The 17719-nt window shown below is 41.4% G+C and overlaps 1 protein-coding gene across 1 annotated transcript in view; it reads right to left on the bottom strand.

Annotated features, from left to right (window-relative positions):
- Positions 1-17719, bottom strand: part of TANGO6 (transport and golgi organization 6 homolog) — a 273346-nt gene that overhangs the window by 96456 nt on the left and 159171 nt on the right. Inside the window, 1 exon segment of the mRNA XM_014591005.1 lies at positions 7415-7555. Within this exon segment, the coding sequence (XP_014446491.1) occupies positions 7415-7555 (141 nt within the window).

The raw sequence follows: 17719 nt of genomic DNA, 5'->3' as shown, positions 1-17719 counted from the left end.
AATCCCTTCTCCTCCATTCTCCTCTCGGGATCTTGGGCACGCACGCACACATGCCCGGCATGAGTTTTAAGCCACCGGGTCCGGGACGTGAACTGCGGTCGACTACATGGGAGTCCAGCGGCATAGCCATTATGCTAACTGCTGGTTCCCATGTAATTACATTTCTTAAAAAGAAAAAGAAGCTATTAAAAAAACACATTAAAATATAAACAGAATGGTTACTTCCAAATGGTGACATTATAGGTGATTAGTTTCTTTGTTATATTTTAAAATATTTAAATATTTTGAAATTGTCCAAAACAAACATCAGTAACATATGTTATTGATATAATTGGGATGGGGAAAGGTCTATAAAGGGATCTTAAAATTACATCCCTAAAAAAATTTAAGTTAGGAAGAAAAGAGAAAAAGGAAAAGAAAAAAAAAAAAAGTTTTCCAGTCTGGCTTCAATCTTCAATTCTGACCATATTAGTATTTCTAATTTATATAAATATAAATGTTGGTTGAATTGAACTATACTGATGCCAACCTAGGCAGCACTGGCAAAGATCATTTAATTTGACCCTCTGAACTTTGCAGAAAATTTCTCCATCTAATGTATGTGAACTCCAATTCTTTTTTTCCTTTCAACTTGCAAAAAAGCGTGTTCAGAGAGACACAGAGAGAAAAGAAAAGTGGGAAAGTATCTCTCATGAGAGATGGTCACACTGCAATCCTTTCTCTTCCTTTTGGGATTTTGGCAATTATGCACATGTGCCCAAGGAGGTTTTCAATGAGCCTGGTCACTGACTCAAACAATGTAGTGTGCCATGTGGGATCCAGCTGCCTTAATGACCATGCCAACAGCTGGCCCAAGAACTATAATTTTCAACTGTTATTGTTGCTGAAATATATGAATGTTAAATTCCCTGACTGTTATCCAATTATCCACATTTCCAACTTACCATTTTACCTTCATCTAAGCCTGTACTGTAAGGTAAAATTCTGAAAACTATCACACAAAAGCTATCTTTTCAAAAACTGACCTGCTGTGCTGTGAAAATGATAAGGAACTGACGTACCTCTGCGGCACACTGCCACCAGAAACCGCAGGGTTTCAAGAAGAAAAAGAACAGATAAGATGATTTTTTTCTGGGTTCCCATAATACCCGCCACAGGCAAGCAGTCTTACCAAGATGATGATATGTGTATCAGTTGACCTCTCCCACTAAACTACAAGATATAGGAAATACTATGGCTTTTTTTTTTTTTTTTAATTCTTTAAAAACGTTCTTGTTATAGGGCCAGCAGATGGCGTGGGGGTTAAGGTGGCTGGATTCCACATAGCCGACTGCATGGTTTGAGTCCTGAACCTGATAGCTTGAGAACACACCAAGCATGCACGTGTGTCCAAATCCCAGGAGGAGAATGGAGGGAGTGATCATTTCTCACTTTTCCTCTCTCTGTCTCTGTCTTTCTCTAACGAGTACATATACTCTTATAACAAATTAAAAAGAAAAAATATAAACACATATAAACATATAACATATACACTTCATATTTATTATGGTTCATTAAAGATAAAAGAAAGGCAAAAAAAGGATAGGAAGCATCATAAAACCACTTCACAGGTGGCCACAGATTTTTTTTCCTTTAGTTTTTCTATAGGGCAATTGTACTTACCAGAGAAAGAGATAAAGAGGGAGGGAGAGAGAAAGAGAACATGAGAAATCACTCCCTGAGGGGATGGCCATGCTGCAGTCCCTTCTCCTCCAGTCTCCTCTCAGGATCTTGGGCAAACAACACACATGCCTGGTATGATTTTCAATCTACCAGCATCTGGGACTCAAACCACACTAGTCAGCTATTTGTGATCCAGCACCTTAATGTCCATGCCACCTGCTGGTCGGGCCACAGGTTTTAATAACACATCCCCATATCCAGTAGATAGCAGAAGGTTACTCATTAAAATTGTGCTAATATAATATAGAAGAAATTCATCATGTGAAGAAGCTTCCATATCCAAAAGAATTTGCAAATATGTTACAGAAAAGAATGAATAATTTTTTCAAACTCTTTCCAGTGAGATGCTAATCTGAAATCTACTGTAAGTTAAGATGTGACCTATTTATTCAGGGCCACCAGAGTAACTACACAGGTTTAGTACCGTACAACTCCAGAGCAAGCCATTCACACAATGCCCCTTGGAGTTTACTCAGCTGAACAACCTGCATGACTGTATGTCGCAGTGGATCTGACTGACACATCTGAGTAATATTATAAAGCAGAAATGCAACGGCCAAGTGCTCTAGAGCAGTGTCCCAACAGGGGTCCTACTGCCATTTCATGCCAGATCATTCTCTCTTGTGGAGGGCTGTCCTGTGCACCGTAGGATGTGTAGCAGAGAACCCTGGAACTCTAAACACCAGCCACAATCTACTTCTACCTCCTCTCCAACATCAAAAATGTCTCTAGGCATTGCCAAATGTCCCCTGGGTAGCAAAATTTCTCCCATGACCTTTCACTTAAGAATCATTGGTCTAAAGAAACAAATAAGAACTATGTAGTGTGGGGCCAGCAGGTGGCGTGGTGGTTAAAGGTGCTGGATTCCCTCATGGCTGCTGACCACAGTTCAAGTCCTAGACCTTGCAGCTTGCTTTCTCACTTGCCCTATCTCTCTCTAGTCAAATTGAAATAAATAAATAAATAAATAAAGCTGAATAAAATAATTCTTTAAAAAAAAAAGAAGTATGTAGTGTTTGTCCAGCTCTGCTGATGAGAAAGAAGATACTACATCACGCATATTTGAGAGTGGAGGGTAATCTACAACAGATCAGATAATTGCTCTAGGCAATCTCACAAGGAAATACTCCCATAGAATGTCAATTATTGGGTCATCGGAAACATGTTTTTCTATGCAAAAATGCACCGTGACTTTTTCTTTTCTTTTTTTTGAGAGACTTTTGCTATAGGGTGCGTGTGCTTGCTGGAGAGAGAAAGAGAGACAAGAAGCAAGAAATCACTCCTGGTGGGGAGAGTGTAGCCATGCCTCAATCCCTTCTCTTCCACTCTCCTCTCAGGATCTTAGGCACGCACGCACACATGCCCAGTGTGAGTCTTAAGTCGCCGGGCCTGGGACTTCAACCAAGGTCGACTACCTGGGAGTCCAGTGACATAACCATTATGCCATCTGCTAGTCCCACATCATGACTTTTTCAATGACCCAACAGTACAACCATCATGGAAAACAGTATGGAGGTTCCTCAAAAAACTAAAAATAGAACTGCCATATGATCTAGCAATCCAACTACTAAGTATATATCCAAAGAAAAGGAACTCAGTATGTCACAGAAATAGTTGCACTCCCGTGTTCATTGCAATCCTATTCACAACAGTTAAGATATAGAATTCACCTAAGTGTCCATCAATAAATGAATAGAAAAAGAAAATGTAAAAATACACAATGAAATACTACTTAGCTATTATAATGAATGAAATCCTGTCATCCAGGCAACACAGAAAAGCCTAGAGAACATTATATTAAATGAAATAAGCCAGGTACAGAATGAGAAAAATTGCATGGTCTTACTCACATTTGCAAACTACAGAAGTTAACTTCATAGAAGCAGAGAGCAGAATAGTGGTTACTAGAGATTGGGAAGGGTGAAGTGAGGATAGGGAGATGTTGGTTAACCAATACAAAATTACAGTTAGATAAGAGGATTCAGTTATAGTGTTTTATAGCACAGTAGGATATCTATACTTAACAATACTCATATATTTCAGAAGAGCTGAGAGAGATTTTGAATGTTCCCAACAGAAAGTAATGATAAATGTTTTAAATGACAAAAAAGGCTAATTACTCTGATTTGATCATTATACATCGTGTTCATGTACTAAAAAGTCATAGAATACCCTGTAAATATGCACAATTTTTTAAAAAGAATTATTTATTTAATTTTTATTGATTCACCCATTTATTTAAATTTGACCAGAGAGGGACAGAGAGAGAAAGACAGAGACAGAGAGAAGAAGCGAGAAAGCAAGTCACCAGGTCCGGGACTCAAACTATGGTCAGACATGTGGGAGTGTCCAGTGCCTTAATCATCACGCCACCTGCTGGTCCCAAATATGCACAATTTTTTAAATGTTAAGTTATTTATTTATACCATGGATGAGAGAGATACAGAGAGAGAGCAAGAGAGAGAAACAGCACTTCTAGTAGGTCCCAGAGCTGCAATCTACCCCCAAACACAGCCCTCCCCAGATCGTGAGCAGGTGTATGCCTGGCATACTCAGGGTAGTCTTAGCATGTGAACCTGGAACCCTCCCATGTGGGTCAGTCTCCCAGAGCATAATGGTTTACCAATACACTGTCTGGTTTCAATATCTATACTTATTATGTGTCAATTAAAAATAAAAGACAATGAAAAAAATACCCTGACAGATGTACTTAATTTTCTTTGCTCCAATTCTATTTGCCAAGTAATGTCTCAATAACCAATTCAGTATCTTGGGCTGGGCAGTAATATCGGGAAAGTATTACTAAAGAGTAAATGTGTTATATTTAAAAGACTTTTAAAAAACTCAATGACATATAACAGTCCACAGGCTATTGTCAACATCGACATTGGACCATATAAAAGGAAACAGATGGAAAAACATTTGGAATGATTAGTAATTTAACAATGTGTTAAGATTAAATTTCTAGGAGTACAATAAATAAATAAAAGACTAAACCAAAAATTCTTCCACAATATTTTCCACATTGAAAAGTAGAGATAAAAATATATAGATGCATATGTGCATATAATATGAATGCTTTGGGAAAAGTAATTTTAGAATGTCTTTTCATATAAGAAGGAAATAATAAAAGAAAAGGTAGTTTTACCTATACTGAAATCAAAAGTTTTGTGTTTCAAAAATAAAATATAAACAAAACTAAAAGATAAACAACTAGAGAAAATATTTACAATGTCAATGTCAATAAGGCAAATAACAAAATCAATACCCCAATGCAAAAGTAGAAAAAGAGCAGGAACTGGTAATTCACACATGCACATATACACACATCCACATCTACCCGAAACCCCTGTATGCACACAAAAGCTTAGCTAGTGCATATATGAAAAATATCCTATTCATCAGGTAAATGCAAATAAAAACAAAATAGCATTTCTTTATATATCTGCTTGATAATGATTTATAAAAAGAAAAATAGAGGGCTAACAGGTGGTATAATGGTTAAGGTGCTGGACTCTTTACATGGTCAACCATGGTACAAGTCCTAAACCTGGCAGCTTGATATTCATGCTGGGCTCATGCCCAAAATCTCAAGGGGAGAACAGAGGAGAAGGGATTGTAGCATGACCATCCACGCCCCTGGGGGCGGGGAGGTGACCTCTTGCTTTCTCTCTCTCTGGTGAGTGTATGCACTGTATAGAAAACCCTCTCAAAAAAAAAAAAAAAAAGAAATTAAGAAAAAAAGAAATTAGAATATATAGTATTTATAAAGATTCAGACAAATATATATTCTCAAACACTGATGATATAACTGGCATGAGTTCTCTGGGAAACAAGTTAGCAATAAACATTTGGCCAATAAATATTGTGTAACAAACACTACTCTAAAGTATTACCTTATTTACTCCTTATAATAGCCCTATGAGTAAGTGCTGCCAATGTCCTCACCAAGGCACCAAGAGGTTAAGAAACATTCCCACTGGACCAGCAGGTGACATGGTGGCTAAGGTGCTAGACTCCCACATGGCTCACTACAGTTCAAGTCCCAGAGCTGGCAGCTTAAAACTCATGCCAGGTGTGTGTGTGTGTGTGTGCATGCTCAGAATCCCAAGACATTAATGGAGAAGGGGGAATTATGATGTGGATGCCCTGGGGGGTGATTTCTCACTCTCTGTCTCTGTCTCCAGAGTGCAAGCACTCTATAGTGAAATTCTCTGCCTGCCCACAAAGAAACATTCCCATGGTAACAAAGTCAATAAAGAGCAGCTCAGAATTTGAACCCAGGCAATGTTAAGTTTATAGCCCAAGCTTTTCTTTTTCTTTTTTTTTTTTTAAGAGAGGTTTTTGGGGGGACTTTCCCCTTTTTGCTCTCTGTCTCTCTCTGGTCAAATTAAAATAAATGAATAAATAAATAAGATGAAATAATTAAAAGAGAGAGATTTGTGCCATAGGGCTCATGTACTCATCAGAGACAGAGAGAGAGACAGAAAGCAAGAAATCTCCCTATAGGTGGGATGGTCATGCCACAATCCCTTCTCCATTCTCCTCTCAGGAGTTTGAGCACACACATGTTCCCAGTGTGAGTTACAAGCTGCCAGATCCAGGACTCGAATCACAGTCGGCTGTGTGGGAGTCCAGTGACGAAAACACTATGCCATCTGCTGGTCCCAGCTTTTCTCTTTTTTGAGAGATTTTTGCTATAGGGTACCCACACTCGCCACAGTGACAGCGAGAGATCGAGAGATAAAGAGAGACAGAGAGACAGAAAGTGAGAAATCACCCCCCAGGAGCGATGGCCACACTGCAGTTCCTTCTCTATTCTCCTCTCAGGATTTTGGGCACATGCACATACGTGCCTGGTGTGAGTTTCAAGCTACCAGATCCAGGACTCAAAACGCAGTTGGCTATGTGGGAATCCAGCACCTTAACCACTATGCCACCTGCTGGATCCCCAAGCTCTTTTTTTTTTTTTTAAATTATTTGTTATTATTACTATTATTTTTAAATTTGCTATAGGACACATGCACTCCTCAGAAAGAGAATAAGAAAGGAAGCTACCGTGTCCAGGACTCAAACCATGACATACCCTGTGGGAGTCCACTACCTTAACCACCATACCACCTGCTGGTCCCTAGCCCATGCTCTGAACTATTTACTCTCAGCTTAGATAGCCCAGAGCAACTACCTTCAATGTAGTGGTTCAGTTCTTAGCACTACCATTAACCAGCTAAATGAGTCTTGGATATCTGGCTGAAGGTATCTGAGACATAGTTTCCTTATGTATAAAATGGGTCTAATGAAGGTCTCATTATAGAATTTTATCAGGAAGATCATATGAAATTGTATATGTTGAAAACCTGGCCCACAGTAGACATTCAACAAGTTAGCACTCTTCCCTCCCGGTCTGACATACCTCTACTTTTCACTCTTGATGCTACTCATTCAAGCTCCATTAAAAACCAGGGACTAACACAGCTCCAGAGAAAGAAGACACAGCAGTTGCAGGAAAATGAAGAACACTACTGCTGCCAGTAGTAGTGGGCAACTGAATATGGCTAAATCCCTAAATTCGAACCAGTTTATTTCAGCCACTACACTGCCTTTACCATGCTAGTACAATAAACCAGACTTTACTTTCCAAGCCATACTGTTCCTCTACCCTGTTCCAGATGGATAGAATAAGAAAACTCACCTAATGCCCTGACAATTCGCATCAGGACTTCCCCGACTTTCATTCTGGTCTCTGGCGTGTGCTTGGCTTTGCTGCTGTCATACTGAGCCAACAGGTCAAGCAAGATCTTCTCAGGGTATACATCTGAGAGCAGGGCAACTCCTGGGGTTGAAAGCAAAAAGGAAGGATTCATTACTGTTTTGGATTGAAAGGCAAATAAATCCAGTTATCCTGTGATGGGATGAACTCAGAGGCATTAAACCCACCTCTGTAATCCTACCAACAAGGGCTACCCTGTATTTGGAGAGACAACATCACAAGTGGAAAGAAGATGGGTCTGGAAGCTCAGACTCCTGAATGAATCTAGTTCCAGTGCAATATGATCTCTGAGGTCACTCCCAGCACTGACATCCTGTTGTCTATGAATGGACTTTAGAAGAAGTAAATTGATTACACAACACACGGGTGTTCACTAAGCACTGGGAGAAGACCAGACAGAATGCCCTCAAGGATCTCCCAATTCTGAGACTAGGGTTTGATGACCAGCATTGTCCCTTCTAACACAGCAGCTCCAAGCACAGCAGTGCTTTCTGCTTTTCTGTAGTTCTCCATTCCAGGACATTTTCTCTCTGTCAAACTGTGATGAGAGCAATTCCTACAAAGGGACATTTCAGAGCATTCTGGGAATGATCAGGGTTAGATCTAAGCTTATGGAGGAGTTTCCTAGGACTCACCGATCCCTTCTTACACTCATGCCTCCTAATGTGTAACCCATAACAGTGTTACCATGATCTGAGGGGAGGGAGATAGGATTTAAGTCAGAACCAAAATAAAGTACCATCTCACAACTATATAAAAGTACCACCTCACAACTATATAAATGCAAATTCTTTCACTGGGGGTGGGGGAAGATTACACATTTCTAAGAACAGTGAGGAAAAAGAAACAGTGACAAGATAAAGAAGGAAATAGGGGTTTCAGAATGTATCTATAAGAAAATGGTACTGACTACCTCAATCCCTTGGACTTACTCTTTTTTTATTTTTTAAGAATTATTTATTTTATTTTGTGATTATTATTATTTTAAAAATCTTATCAGAGACAGAAAGAGAAAGGGAAAGTGAGAAAGCAAGCCAGGACTCAAACTGTGGTCAGCCATGTGGGAGTCCAACACCACAACCAGCACACCACCTTGCCAGCCCCTCTGGTCTGCATTCTTTCTTTCTTTATTTATTTAAATGCCAAGGTCTTGCCAGCCTCCCAGCTGGGACTATAAGTTCACACCGCCAAGTATAACTCTTTTTTAAAAGACAGAATCTTGCTGTGTTTCCCATGCTGGTCGTATCGTATGCTCACAATCCTCCCACCTCAGCCTCCCTGAGTCGCTAGGATTATAGGTACAGGTAATTGCTCTTGGCCTTTAGTTTAGACTGAGAATCAGACCTGGGACTCTCATGTAGTGTCAGCCTGTGAAGCAGTTTCTTAGCAGCATGTGCCACTGCAGCTGGGCCTGAACTTTTCCAGTAATCCCCTAACTGGTCTCCCTGTTTGTATCCTTTCCCCTCACTGCTGGAACTGATTGAAAGAGTAATCAGGCCCTTCTTCTGCCCAAGCCCCTCCATGGTTTCCCTTCTCTCCTGAATAAGAGCAGCCGCTAGACGCCTGCCTGCTTTTGGTCTCTCCTTGACCCCACCTTCTACTTACACGCGTGCTCACTCTCCTCTAGCAACGTTGGCCTTCTCACTATTGAGTAGACGCAGCTGCTCCTGGCCAGCATCTTTGCCTCAATCCCCTCTGTCTCAGCTACTGCTCGTCTGGTATCCTCTGCTAATTCCTAAACACACATCATGTCTCTTTTCACGCATCACACTGACCGTATATAAGGGAGCACCCTCCTTCTCCTGCCACACTTTTCCCTCTAACCCAATTTCATTTTTTTTCTCTTACCACTTAATACCACCTGCCATGTTACAGATTTCCTTATTTATTGTCTGTTGTCCTTGGAATGTGAACTCTGTACAAAGTCAAGAGTTTTGTTTTATTCCCTGTTGTTTCCCCAAAATACCGAGAGGAGTGACTGCACATAGCAGGTGCTCAATAACTATTTGCTGAATGAATAAATGAGTAAAAAGAATTCAAAGACAGGGACCAGCAGTTAGCATAATGGCTATGTCGCTGGACTCCCATGTAGTCGACCGCGGTTCGCGTCCCAGACCCGGTGGCTTAAAACTCACGCCGGGCGCATGTGCGTGCGTGCCCAAGATCCCGAGAGGAGAATGGAGGAGAGGGGATTGTGGCATGGCCATTCCCCCTGGGGGGTGATTTCTCGCTTTCTGTCTCTGTCTCTCTCTCTCTGTCTGGCAAGCACACGCGCCCTATAGCGAAAACCTCTCAAAAAAAAAAAAGAATTCAAAGACATAGTCTCTCTCTCTCTCTTAAATTGCCAGTGGGCACATACACTTGCCAGGGAGAGAGAGAGAGAAAGTGAGCACCTCCAACCTCCCACAAGAGCATGGTCACGTTGCAATCCCTTCTTCATTTCTTTACATTGCTTGGCTTTTGGACACACACACACGCACGCGCGCGCACACACACACACACACACACACACACAAGTTCCTGGTATGTTCTGCAAGCCACCAGGGCTAGAGTTCAAACCGTAGTCAGCCATGTGAGATCCAGCTCCCTTAACCACTAGGCTATGAGGCTGGCCCAAAGATACAGCCTTGTTGGGGCCAGCACATGGTGTAGTGGCTGGGGCGCTGGACTCCCACATCAACTGCAGTTTCAGTCCCAGACCTAGCAGCTTGTTTTCTCACTTTCTCCTCTCTCTCTAATCAAATTAAAAAATAATAATAAAAAATAAAATTGAATGAATAATTATTTTTTAAAAGATATAGCCTTGAAATAAATTTCAGGAATTAAGAGAGGATGGGGAGAGAGTAATATAAACACTTGAGAAATCTATAATTATTTTTGGGACCAGCGGTTAGCGTAATGGCTATGTCACTGGACTCCCATGTAGTTAACTGCAGTTTGAGTCCCGGAGCCAGAGGCTTAAACTCACACCGAGTGCATGGGCGTGTGTGCCCAAAATCCCAAGAAGAGAATGGAAGAGAAGGAATTGCGGAGAGGCCATTCCCTCTGGGGGGCGGGGGGGTATGATTTCTCACTTTCTATCTCTCTGTCTCTCTCTGTCTTCCTGGAGAGCACACGTGCCCTGTAGCAAAAAACTTCTCCAAAAAAAGAAAAGAAAAAACAAAGAAATCTATAATTATTTTTATCCCAGTTTATCATTCTCCTGTTAAACTGACAATCTTGTAGGCAAAGCCTACACACTATTTTCTATGCTATAGGTTGTCTTCACTTCGAATCTGCTATACCTGTGAGTTGTGAAGGTGATGCACCTGCTGAGGGCTGCGTCTGTCTGCCTATCCTTTCTGCTCTCTCCACTCCCACCTTTTATTTGCTTCCAAAGAGCCTAAGACCTCTCTGCATGTGGCCCCAAGCCATGCCTCCCTGAAGGTGGGCTCTGATTTTATATAAGCAGAAGCTCTGCTCTTTGGGGATTTAAAGACCAAGGAAGAACCATATTTAAACAGTTACTAGTTAACAAAATATGACATTGTATTCAATAGTTACAGTTGACCGAACCAGCAGTTAGCGTAATGGCTATGTCACTGGACTCCCACGTAGTCGACCACGGTTTGTGTCCCGGACCTGGTGGCTTAAAACTCACGCCGGGTGCGTGTGCGTGCGTGCCCAAGATCCTGAGAGGAGAATGGAGGAGAAGGGATTGAGGTGTGACCATCCCCCCTAGGGGGTGATTTCTCACTTTCTGTCTCTCTGTCTCTCTCTGTCTGTCTGGCCAGTGCACGCGCCCTATAGGGAAAACCTCCCCCCTTCCAAAAAAAAAATAGTTACAGTTGGCTCCATTATATACAATGATGGAGAAGTCCCTTAAGGTCCGAAGTGGAATTAGGAAACACTCTGGCATAGGAAAAACATCTGTGGCTTAGCAAAAATTTACTAAAGGACAGGAAGAAATCCAATTCCAGTTTCTAAAAGAGCCCCAGAAGAAAGATAACTGGTAGGTGGTAACTGCAATTCTGGCACGCATTGTATATTTCTGTATTATGAGGCCTAATACAGTGTATATTATGGAGCTGCAGCTATCAAATCCACTTTTTTTTTTTTTAAAGTTTTTAATATAGGGCATGCATGCTCACTGGAGAGAGAGAGAGAAAGAAAGTGAGAAATCACCCTCCAAGGGGGATGGCCATGTTGCAATCTCTTTTCTTGGGATTCTGGGTATGCATGCACACATGGCCTGTGTGATTTTTCAAGCTGCCAGTTCCTGGACTGGACTGTGCAGTTGGCCATGGGGGACCCAGCACCTTAACCACCATGTCACCTGCTGACCCCATAACTACTTTTTCATTAGAAGTTCTCAATTTGAAAATCCTTGTGAATTTGTTTCCTTATAGGAATATAGTTGTGACTTTACAATGAAAAAATGATCTGTATCTAGCTTTTCAGAAACCCATCTATTACAAAGTCTCGATCAGTGTTGTTTATTCCTATTTTCTCTTGTTAGTCTTTAGCAGAAGACATTTATTTATCTCTACGAACTTATTATCCTGGTCAAATGAGCTCATAAACTCCTCTATGTGGTGGACAGACGTGTGGTTGTGGACAGACGTGTGGTTGCACACAGCATCAATCCTCACTTCTTTTCTTTTCTTTTTTTTGTTTTTAAGAGGTTTTAGCCTTAGGGTATGTGCACTCATAGGAGAGAAAGAGAGACAGAGACAGTAAGAGGGAAAGTAAGAAATCACTCCCCAGGGGAGATGGCCACACTGTGATCCCTTCTCCCTCATTCTCCTCCCAGGATCTTGGGCACACATACACACATACACGGCGTGACTTTTAAGCTGCCAGGTCTAAGACTCAGACCGTGGTCGGCCATGTGGGAGTCCAGGGCCTTTAGCACTATACCACCCGCTGGTCCCCGGTTCACATTACAGTGTCCTTGCATTGCAAGAAACACAGGCTAGTTCTAAATGTCTTGAGACATTTAGGGCTGACTGATTCAATCCCAGGAATCTACTAAGCCATCCCCACTTCAAAACTAATGTACTCATTTCCCCTGGGCAGATAACAACTTCCCAAAACACCTCTATCAACCGGGAAAACCACCTACACACTAGAATTTCTCAGGTATTTTTGCCAACAAAACTATAAGAAATACAGAAACTCACATATTGTATGATGTCACTTACATGCAATGTCCAGAATGGGCACATATATGTAGGGAGAAAGTACATTTAATGGTTACCTAGGGCTGTGGGCACTGGGAGGAAAGGAGAGTGACCGCTAAAAGACATAGAGCTTCTTTCTAGGGTGGCAAACACATTCTAAAACCGAGTGTTGGGATAGTTACTGAATATACTAAATGAATATGAATATACTCGGAAGATACTAAAAACCATTGAATTGTATACTTTAAATGGATGACTTATATGGTATGTGAAATATAGCTCAAAAATGTACTATTAAAAAAAAAAAAAAAAAAAAACAGGGACCAGCAGTTGGTGTAATGTCTATGTTGCTGAACTTCCATGTAGTCGACTGCAGTTGGAGTCCCAGACCCAACTCAGTAGCTTAAACTCATGCCGGGCGCGTGCACAAGATCCTAAGAGGAGAATGGAGGAGAAGGGATTGCAGTGGGACCATCCCCTCTGGGGGGTGATTTCTCGCTTTCTGTCTCTCTGTCTTTCTAGTGAGTGCACGCGTCTTATATAGCAAATACCTCTCAAAAAACAAAAAACTTGGGACCAGTAATTGGAGTAATGGCTATGCCACTGGACTCCCATGTAGTTGACTGCAGTTTGAGTCCCGGACCTGGTGGCTTAAACTCACTCCGGGCACATGTGCATGCATGCCCAAGATCCCGAGAGGAGAATGGAGGAGAAGGGATTATGGTGTGGCCATCCCCCCTGGGAGTGATTTCTTGCTTTCTGTCTCTCTCTGTCTTTCTTGTGAGGGGACACGCCCTATAGCAAAAAATCTCTCAAAAAAACCAAAACCAAACAAACAAAAACAAAAACTGTACTTTCTTTTTTTTTTGTAGAGGTTTTTGCTATAGGGGACGTGCGCTCGCCAGACAGACAGAAACAGAGAGACAGAAAGTAAGAAATCACCCCCCAGGGGGGATGGCCACGCCGCAATCCCTTCTCTTCCATTCTCCTCTAGGGATCTTGGGCACGCACGCACACGCGCCCGGCGTGAGTTTTAAGCCACCGGGTCCGGGATGCGAACCACGGTCGACTATATGGGAGTCCAGCGACATAGCCATTACGCTAACTGCTGGTCCCCTAAAACTGTACTTTCTGTGCAGATAGCATGTCTGTAAACATGGTGAACCCACTGGACTTTTTATAAGAAGTGTGGCAAGCACCAACCTCACAAAGTGACATGGTACAAAAAGGGCCAGGATGCTCCATACGCTCAGGGAAGGCGGCTTTATGACAGGAAGCAGCGTGGCTATGGTGGACAGACTAAGCCTATTTTCCGGAAAAAGACAAACACTACAAAGAAGATCATGCTGAGGCTTGAATGTATTGAGCCCAACTGCAGATCTAAGAGGATGCTGGTTCAAGTCTTGGATAAAATGGCTTGAAAAATATACTGGGTGTATGTGCATGTGTGCCCAAAATCCCAAAAGCAGGGAGAAACAGAGAAGGGATTTGTGGCTTGACTATGCCCCATGAGAGGTGCTTTCTTGTTTTCCCTCTCTCTCTCCCTGTCTCTCCAGCAAGTGCATGCACCCTCTGACAAAATTTTAAAAATCATATCTACCCTCTTAGGTTTTTAGACAGAAGAAAAAAGATACAAATAATAAAACTTGTCTTAAATGTAATGGAATCCACTACCAAGAGCTAAGTGTCACCTTTCTTCGGTATCCAAAGCTGTTTGGATTGTCCCTGTAAAGTGAGAGTGGAGAGAGGAAGAGAATCATTGTTATTTGAAAGGGGAAAAAAAAAAGTATTTCACATTTCACAGAATCTGTCTTATATTTATAAGAAAATGTTGTATTATTTAAAAAATCTAAATTCTGGAGTAAGCCAGAAATTCTACTCCAGGAATTTATCCTAACAGAAATACTAGGACAAGTAAAAAATTATTTGTGTATAAAATCATCATTATAGCACTATTTGTAATAGAAAAACTTAAAACAAATTAAATGTTCATTAATAGAGAACTAGTTAAATTGTGGTCATTCCCACAACAGAATACAACATATTCTTTAAAAAATGAAAAGTTTTATTTGTTTGTTTTGCTTTGGTTTGGTTTTGGTTTTGTTTAACTGTCAGAGGGGACATGTGCTCACCAGAGACAGAGAAATAGAGAGAGAGAGACAGGAAGGAGGAAGCAACTCCCAACAGCACGTGGTCACGCAGCAATCTCTTCTCCATTTCTCATCCTGTCAGGATTATGAGTATGCACACTCATGTGCCTGGCATGTTTTACAGGCCATGGGGGCCAGGATTTGAGCTGGGGTTGGTCATATGGGAGCTAGCTTCCTTAATCACTAGGCTATAAGCCAGTTCCTCAAGAAGCTTTTCAACAACTGTTATGGAATGAATTTGAAGATCTACTATGAAGTAAAAAGCAAGATATAGAACAGTGGATTCACACTCATAAAACATTTCTGTAATGATACACAAGAAGCTAATGATATTGGTTGTTTCTGGGGAGAGAAAGTGGGTGACTGAGGAGATAGAGATGAGGAAGAGACTTTTTATTTTGTTATTTTTAAAGAACTTCTGGATTTTGAACCATGTAAATGTATTAGCCATAGAATGTAAATAAATGAAATATAAGTTTAAAACTATATGAATAGGGACCAGCAAATGCTGTAATGGTTACGTTGCTGGACTCCCATGTAGTCAACTGCAGTTCGAGTCCCAGATCCAGTGGCTTGAAACTCATGCCTGACATGTGTGCATGCATGCTCAAAATCCCAAGAGGAGACTGGAGGAGATGGGATTGCAGCGTGGCCATCCCCTCTGGCTTTCTGTCTGTCTCTTCTTGCTTTCTCTCTCTCTGTCTCTCTGGTGACCGCACAAGCCTTATAGAAAAAATCTCTCTCTCAAAAAAAAAAAAAAATGGATAAAGGGTATGGTCTTTTAAAATAGAACAGCCTCTCTCTCTCTCTTTAAACAATTATTTATTCATTGAATTCCATTTGCTATTATTTTTTAAAAACAATGCACTTTCTTTTTTTTAAATTTTATTTATTTATTATTTTTCAGTTTGATGAGAGAGAGAGAGAAAGAACAAGCTGCCAAGTCCAGGACGTGAACTGTGGTCGGCCATGTGGGAGTTCAGGGTATTAGCCACCATGCCACCTGCTGGTCCAACTATTATTATATTTTTTAATTTGACTAGAGAGCTAGAGAGAGAGAGAGAGAGAGAGAGAGAGAAAGGGAGAGTGAGAAAACAAAGCCACCAAGTCTAAGACTCAAACCGTGGTCGGCCATGTGGGAGTCCAGTGCCTTAACCGCAATGCCACCTGCCGGCCCTGAATAGCCGTTCTTAGAGGTAAAATATAAAAACAGTCTGCAACCAAATATAGCATGGTGATTATAAATATTTGTATTCTCTTCCTTCTGAAATTCCATTAAGTGACAGTTTAAGGTGTTAATTAATAAAGTATAAGCTGTGTTAGCTAGTGGTGGTGGCACAGTGGTTAAAGTGACTAGACCCCACATAGTTAACCGTACAGTTCAAGTCCTGAATCTGACAGCTTGAACAACATTCCAGCCTATGTGCATGCATGCCTAAAATCCCGAGAGAATAAATGAGGGAGAGGGAATTGTGATGTGGCCATCCCGCTCCCGGGGGGTGTCATTTCTCTTTCTCTCTGAGGAACCCTATAGCAAACTTTTAAAAAAGATATATGCCTACAAACAAGGAAATAAGAGAATGGGATGGTTGTCAAAGTGGTTTGGATAAACAGAACAAGATGGAGCAAATTAATGTCTGTGTGATAAAACAATGGGATCATTTTGAAAAGTACATAGAAAACTCAGACAGCAGGTGGCATAGTGGTTAAGGCACTGGACTCCCACATGGTTGATCACAGTTTGAGTCCTGGATCTGTTGGCCTGAAACTCACACTGAGTGTGTGTGCATGTGTGCCCAAAATCCTGACGGTAGAATGGAGGAGAAGGGGTTGCACTGTGGCCATCCCCCCAGGGGGTGATTTCTCATTTTCTCTCTCTCTGTCTCTCCAGAGAGTACACACATCCAATAGCAAAAATTTCTAAAATAAGTAAGTACATAAAAAACTAAGTAAATAAATGCACAGGACAGATGGATCACTGAATAATATCCAGAGTCAGAGTAAATAAGATATGGCCAAAAATTGTGATTACGGCAGGGCCAGATGATGGTGAAGCAGGAAAATGCTATGTTCCTTAAGGCAGACCTACATGGAAGGCTCCTGGTTTGCATCTGGAGATCTCCCTGAGTATAACCAGCGCATGTGCTCATGATCCAGGATGGATGGAGCTGGAGGTGCACTGCAATATCAGGACCCTGTTGAGGCTGTGTGCATTCTCTCTCTCAGAATAAACAACTAAGCTTGAGAAAAATGTGATGGGAAAATGGCAGGAGAAGAGTATGAGTGTATGTGTACTTATTGTGTGCACTAGATCTACATTAAAATATAGAAACGAGGGAACCAGCAGTTAGAGTAATGGCTATGTCACTGGACTCCCACGTAGTCAACCGCGGTTCACGTCCCGGACCCAGTGGCTTAAAACTCACGCCAGGCACGTGTGCGTGCGTGCTCAAGATCCCGAGAGGAGAATGAAGGAGAAGGGAATGCAGTATGACCATCACCCCTGGGGGGTGATTTCTCGCTTTCTGTCTCTATGTCTCTCTCTGTCTGTCTGGTGAGCGCACATGCCCTATAGCGAAAAAAAAAATATATATAGAAACGAATAGATAATGTCCAAAAGTTTTTAAATCCAGAGCACTCTGTGTAAGCATTCTATTTACAAGGGGTGTGTGTGTGTGTGTGTGTGTGTGTGTGTGGTGGTGGTTGTGGTGGAGAAAATTATTTAAAAAAAAAACACTTTTAAAAGGGGAGGTAAAAATAGTAATCTCTCAGGATTTGAACTGGGGCATAAGAAAGAAAGCAAGGGACAAGCTTTTTAACTGTTTTTTTAAAGAATTATTTTATTTTTTATTTTATTTTATTTATTTATTTATTTTTGGAGAGGTTTTCGCTATAGGGCACGTGCGCTCGCCAGA

Source organism: Tupaia chinensis, unplaced genomic scaffold (assembly GCF_000334495.1).
Source record: "Tupaia chinensis unplaced genomic scaffold, TupChi_1.0 Scaffold000523_1, whole genome shotgun sequence".
In the NCBI taxonomy this organism is placed as follows: Eukaryota; Metazoa; Chordata; class Mammalia; order Scandentia; family Tupaiidae; genus Tupaia; species Tupaia belangeri.
This window is presented reverse-complemented; position numbering and strand designations above follow the sequence as displayed.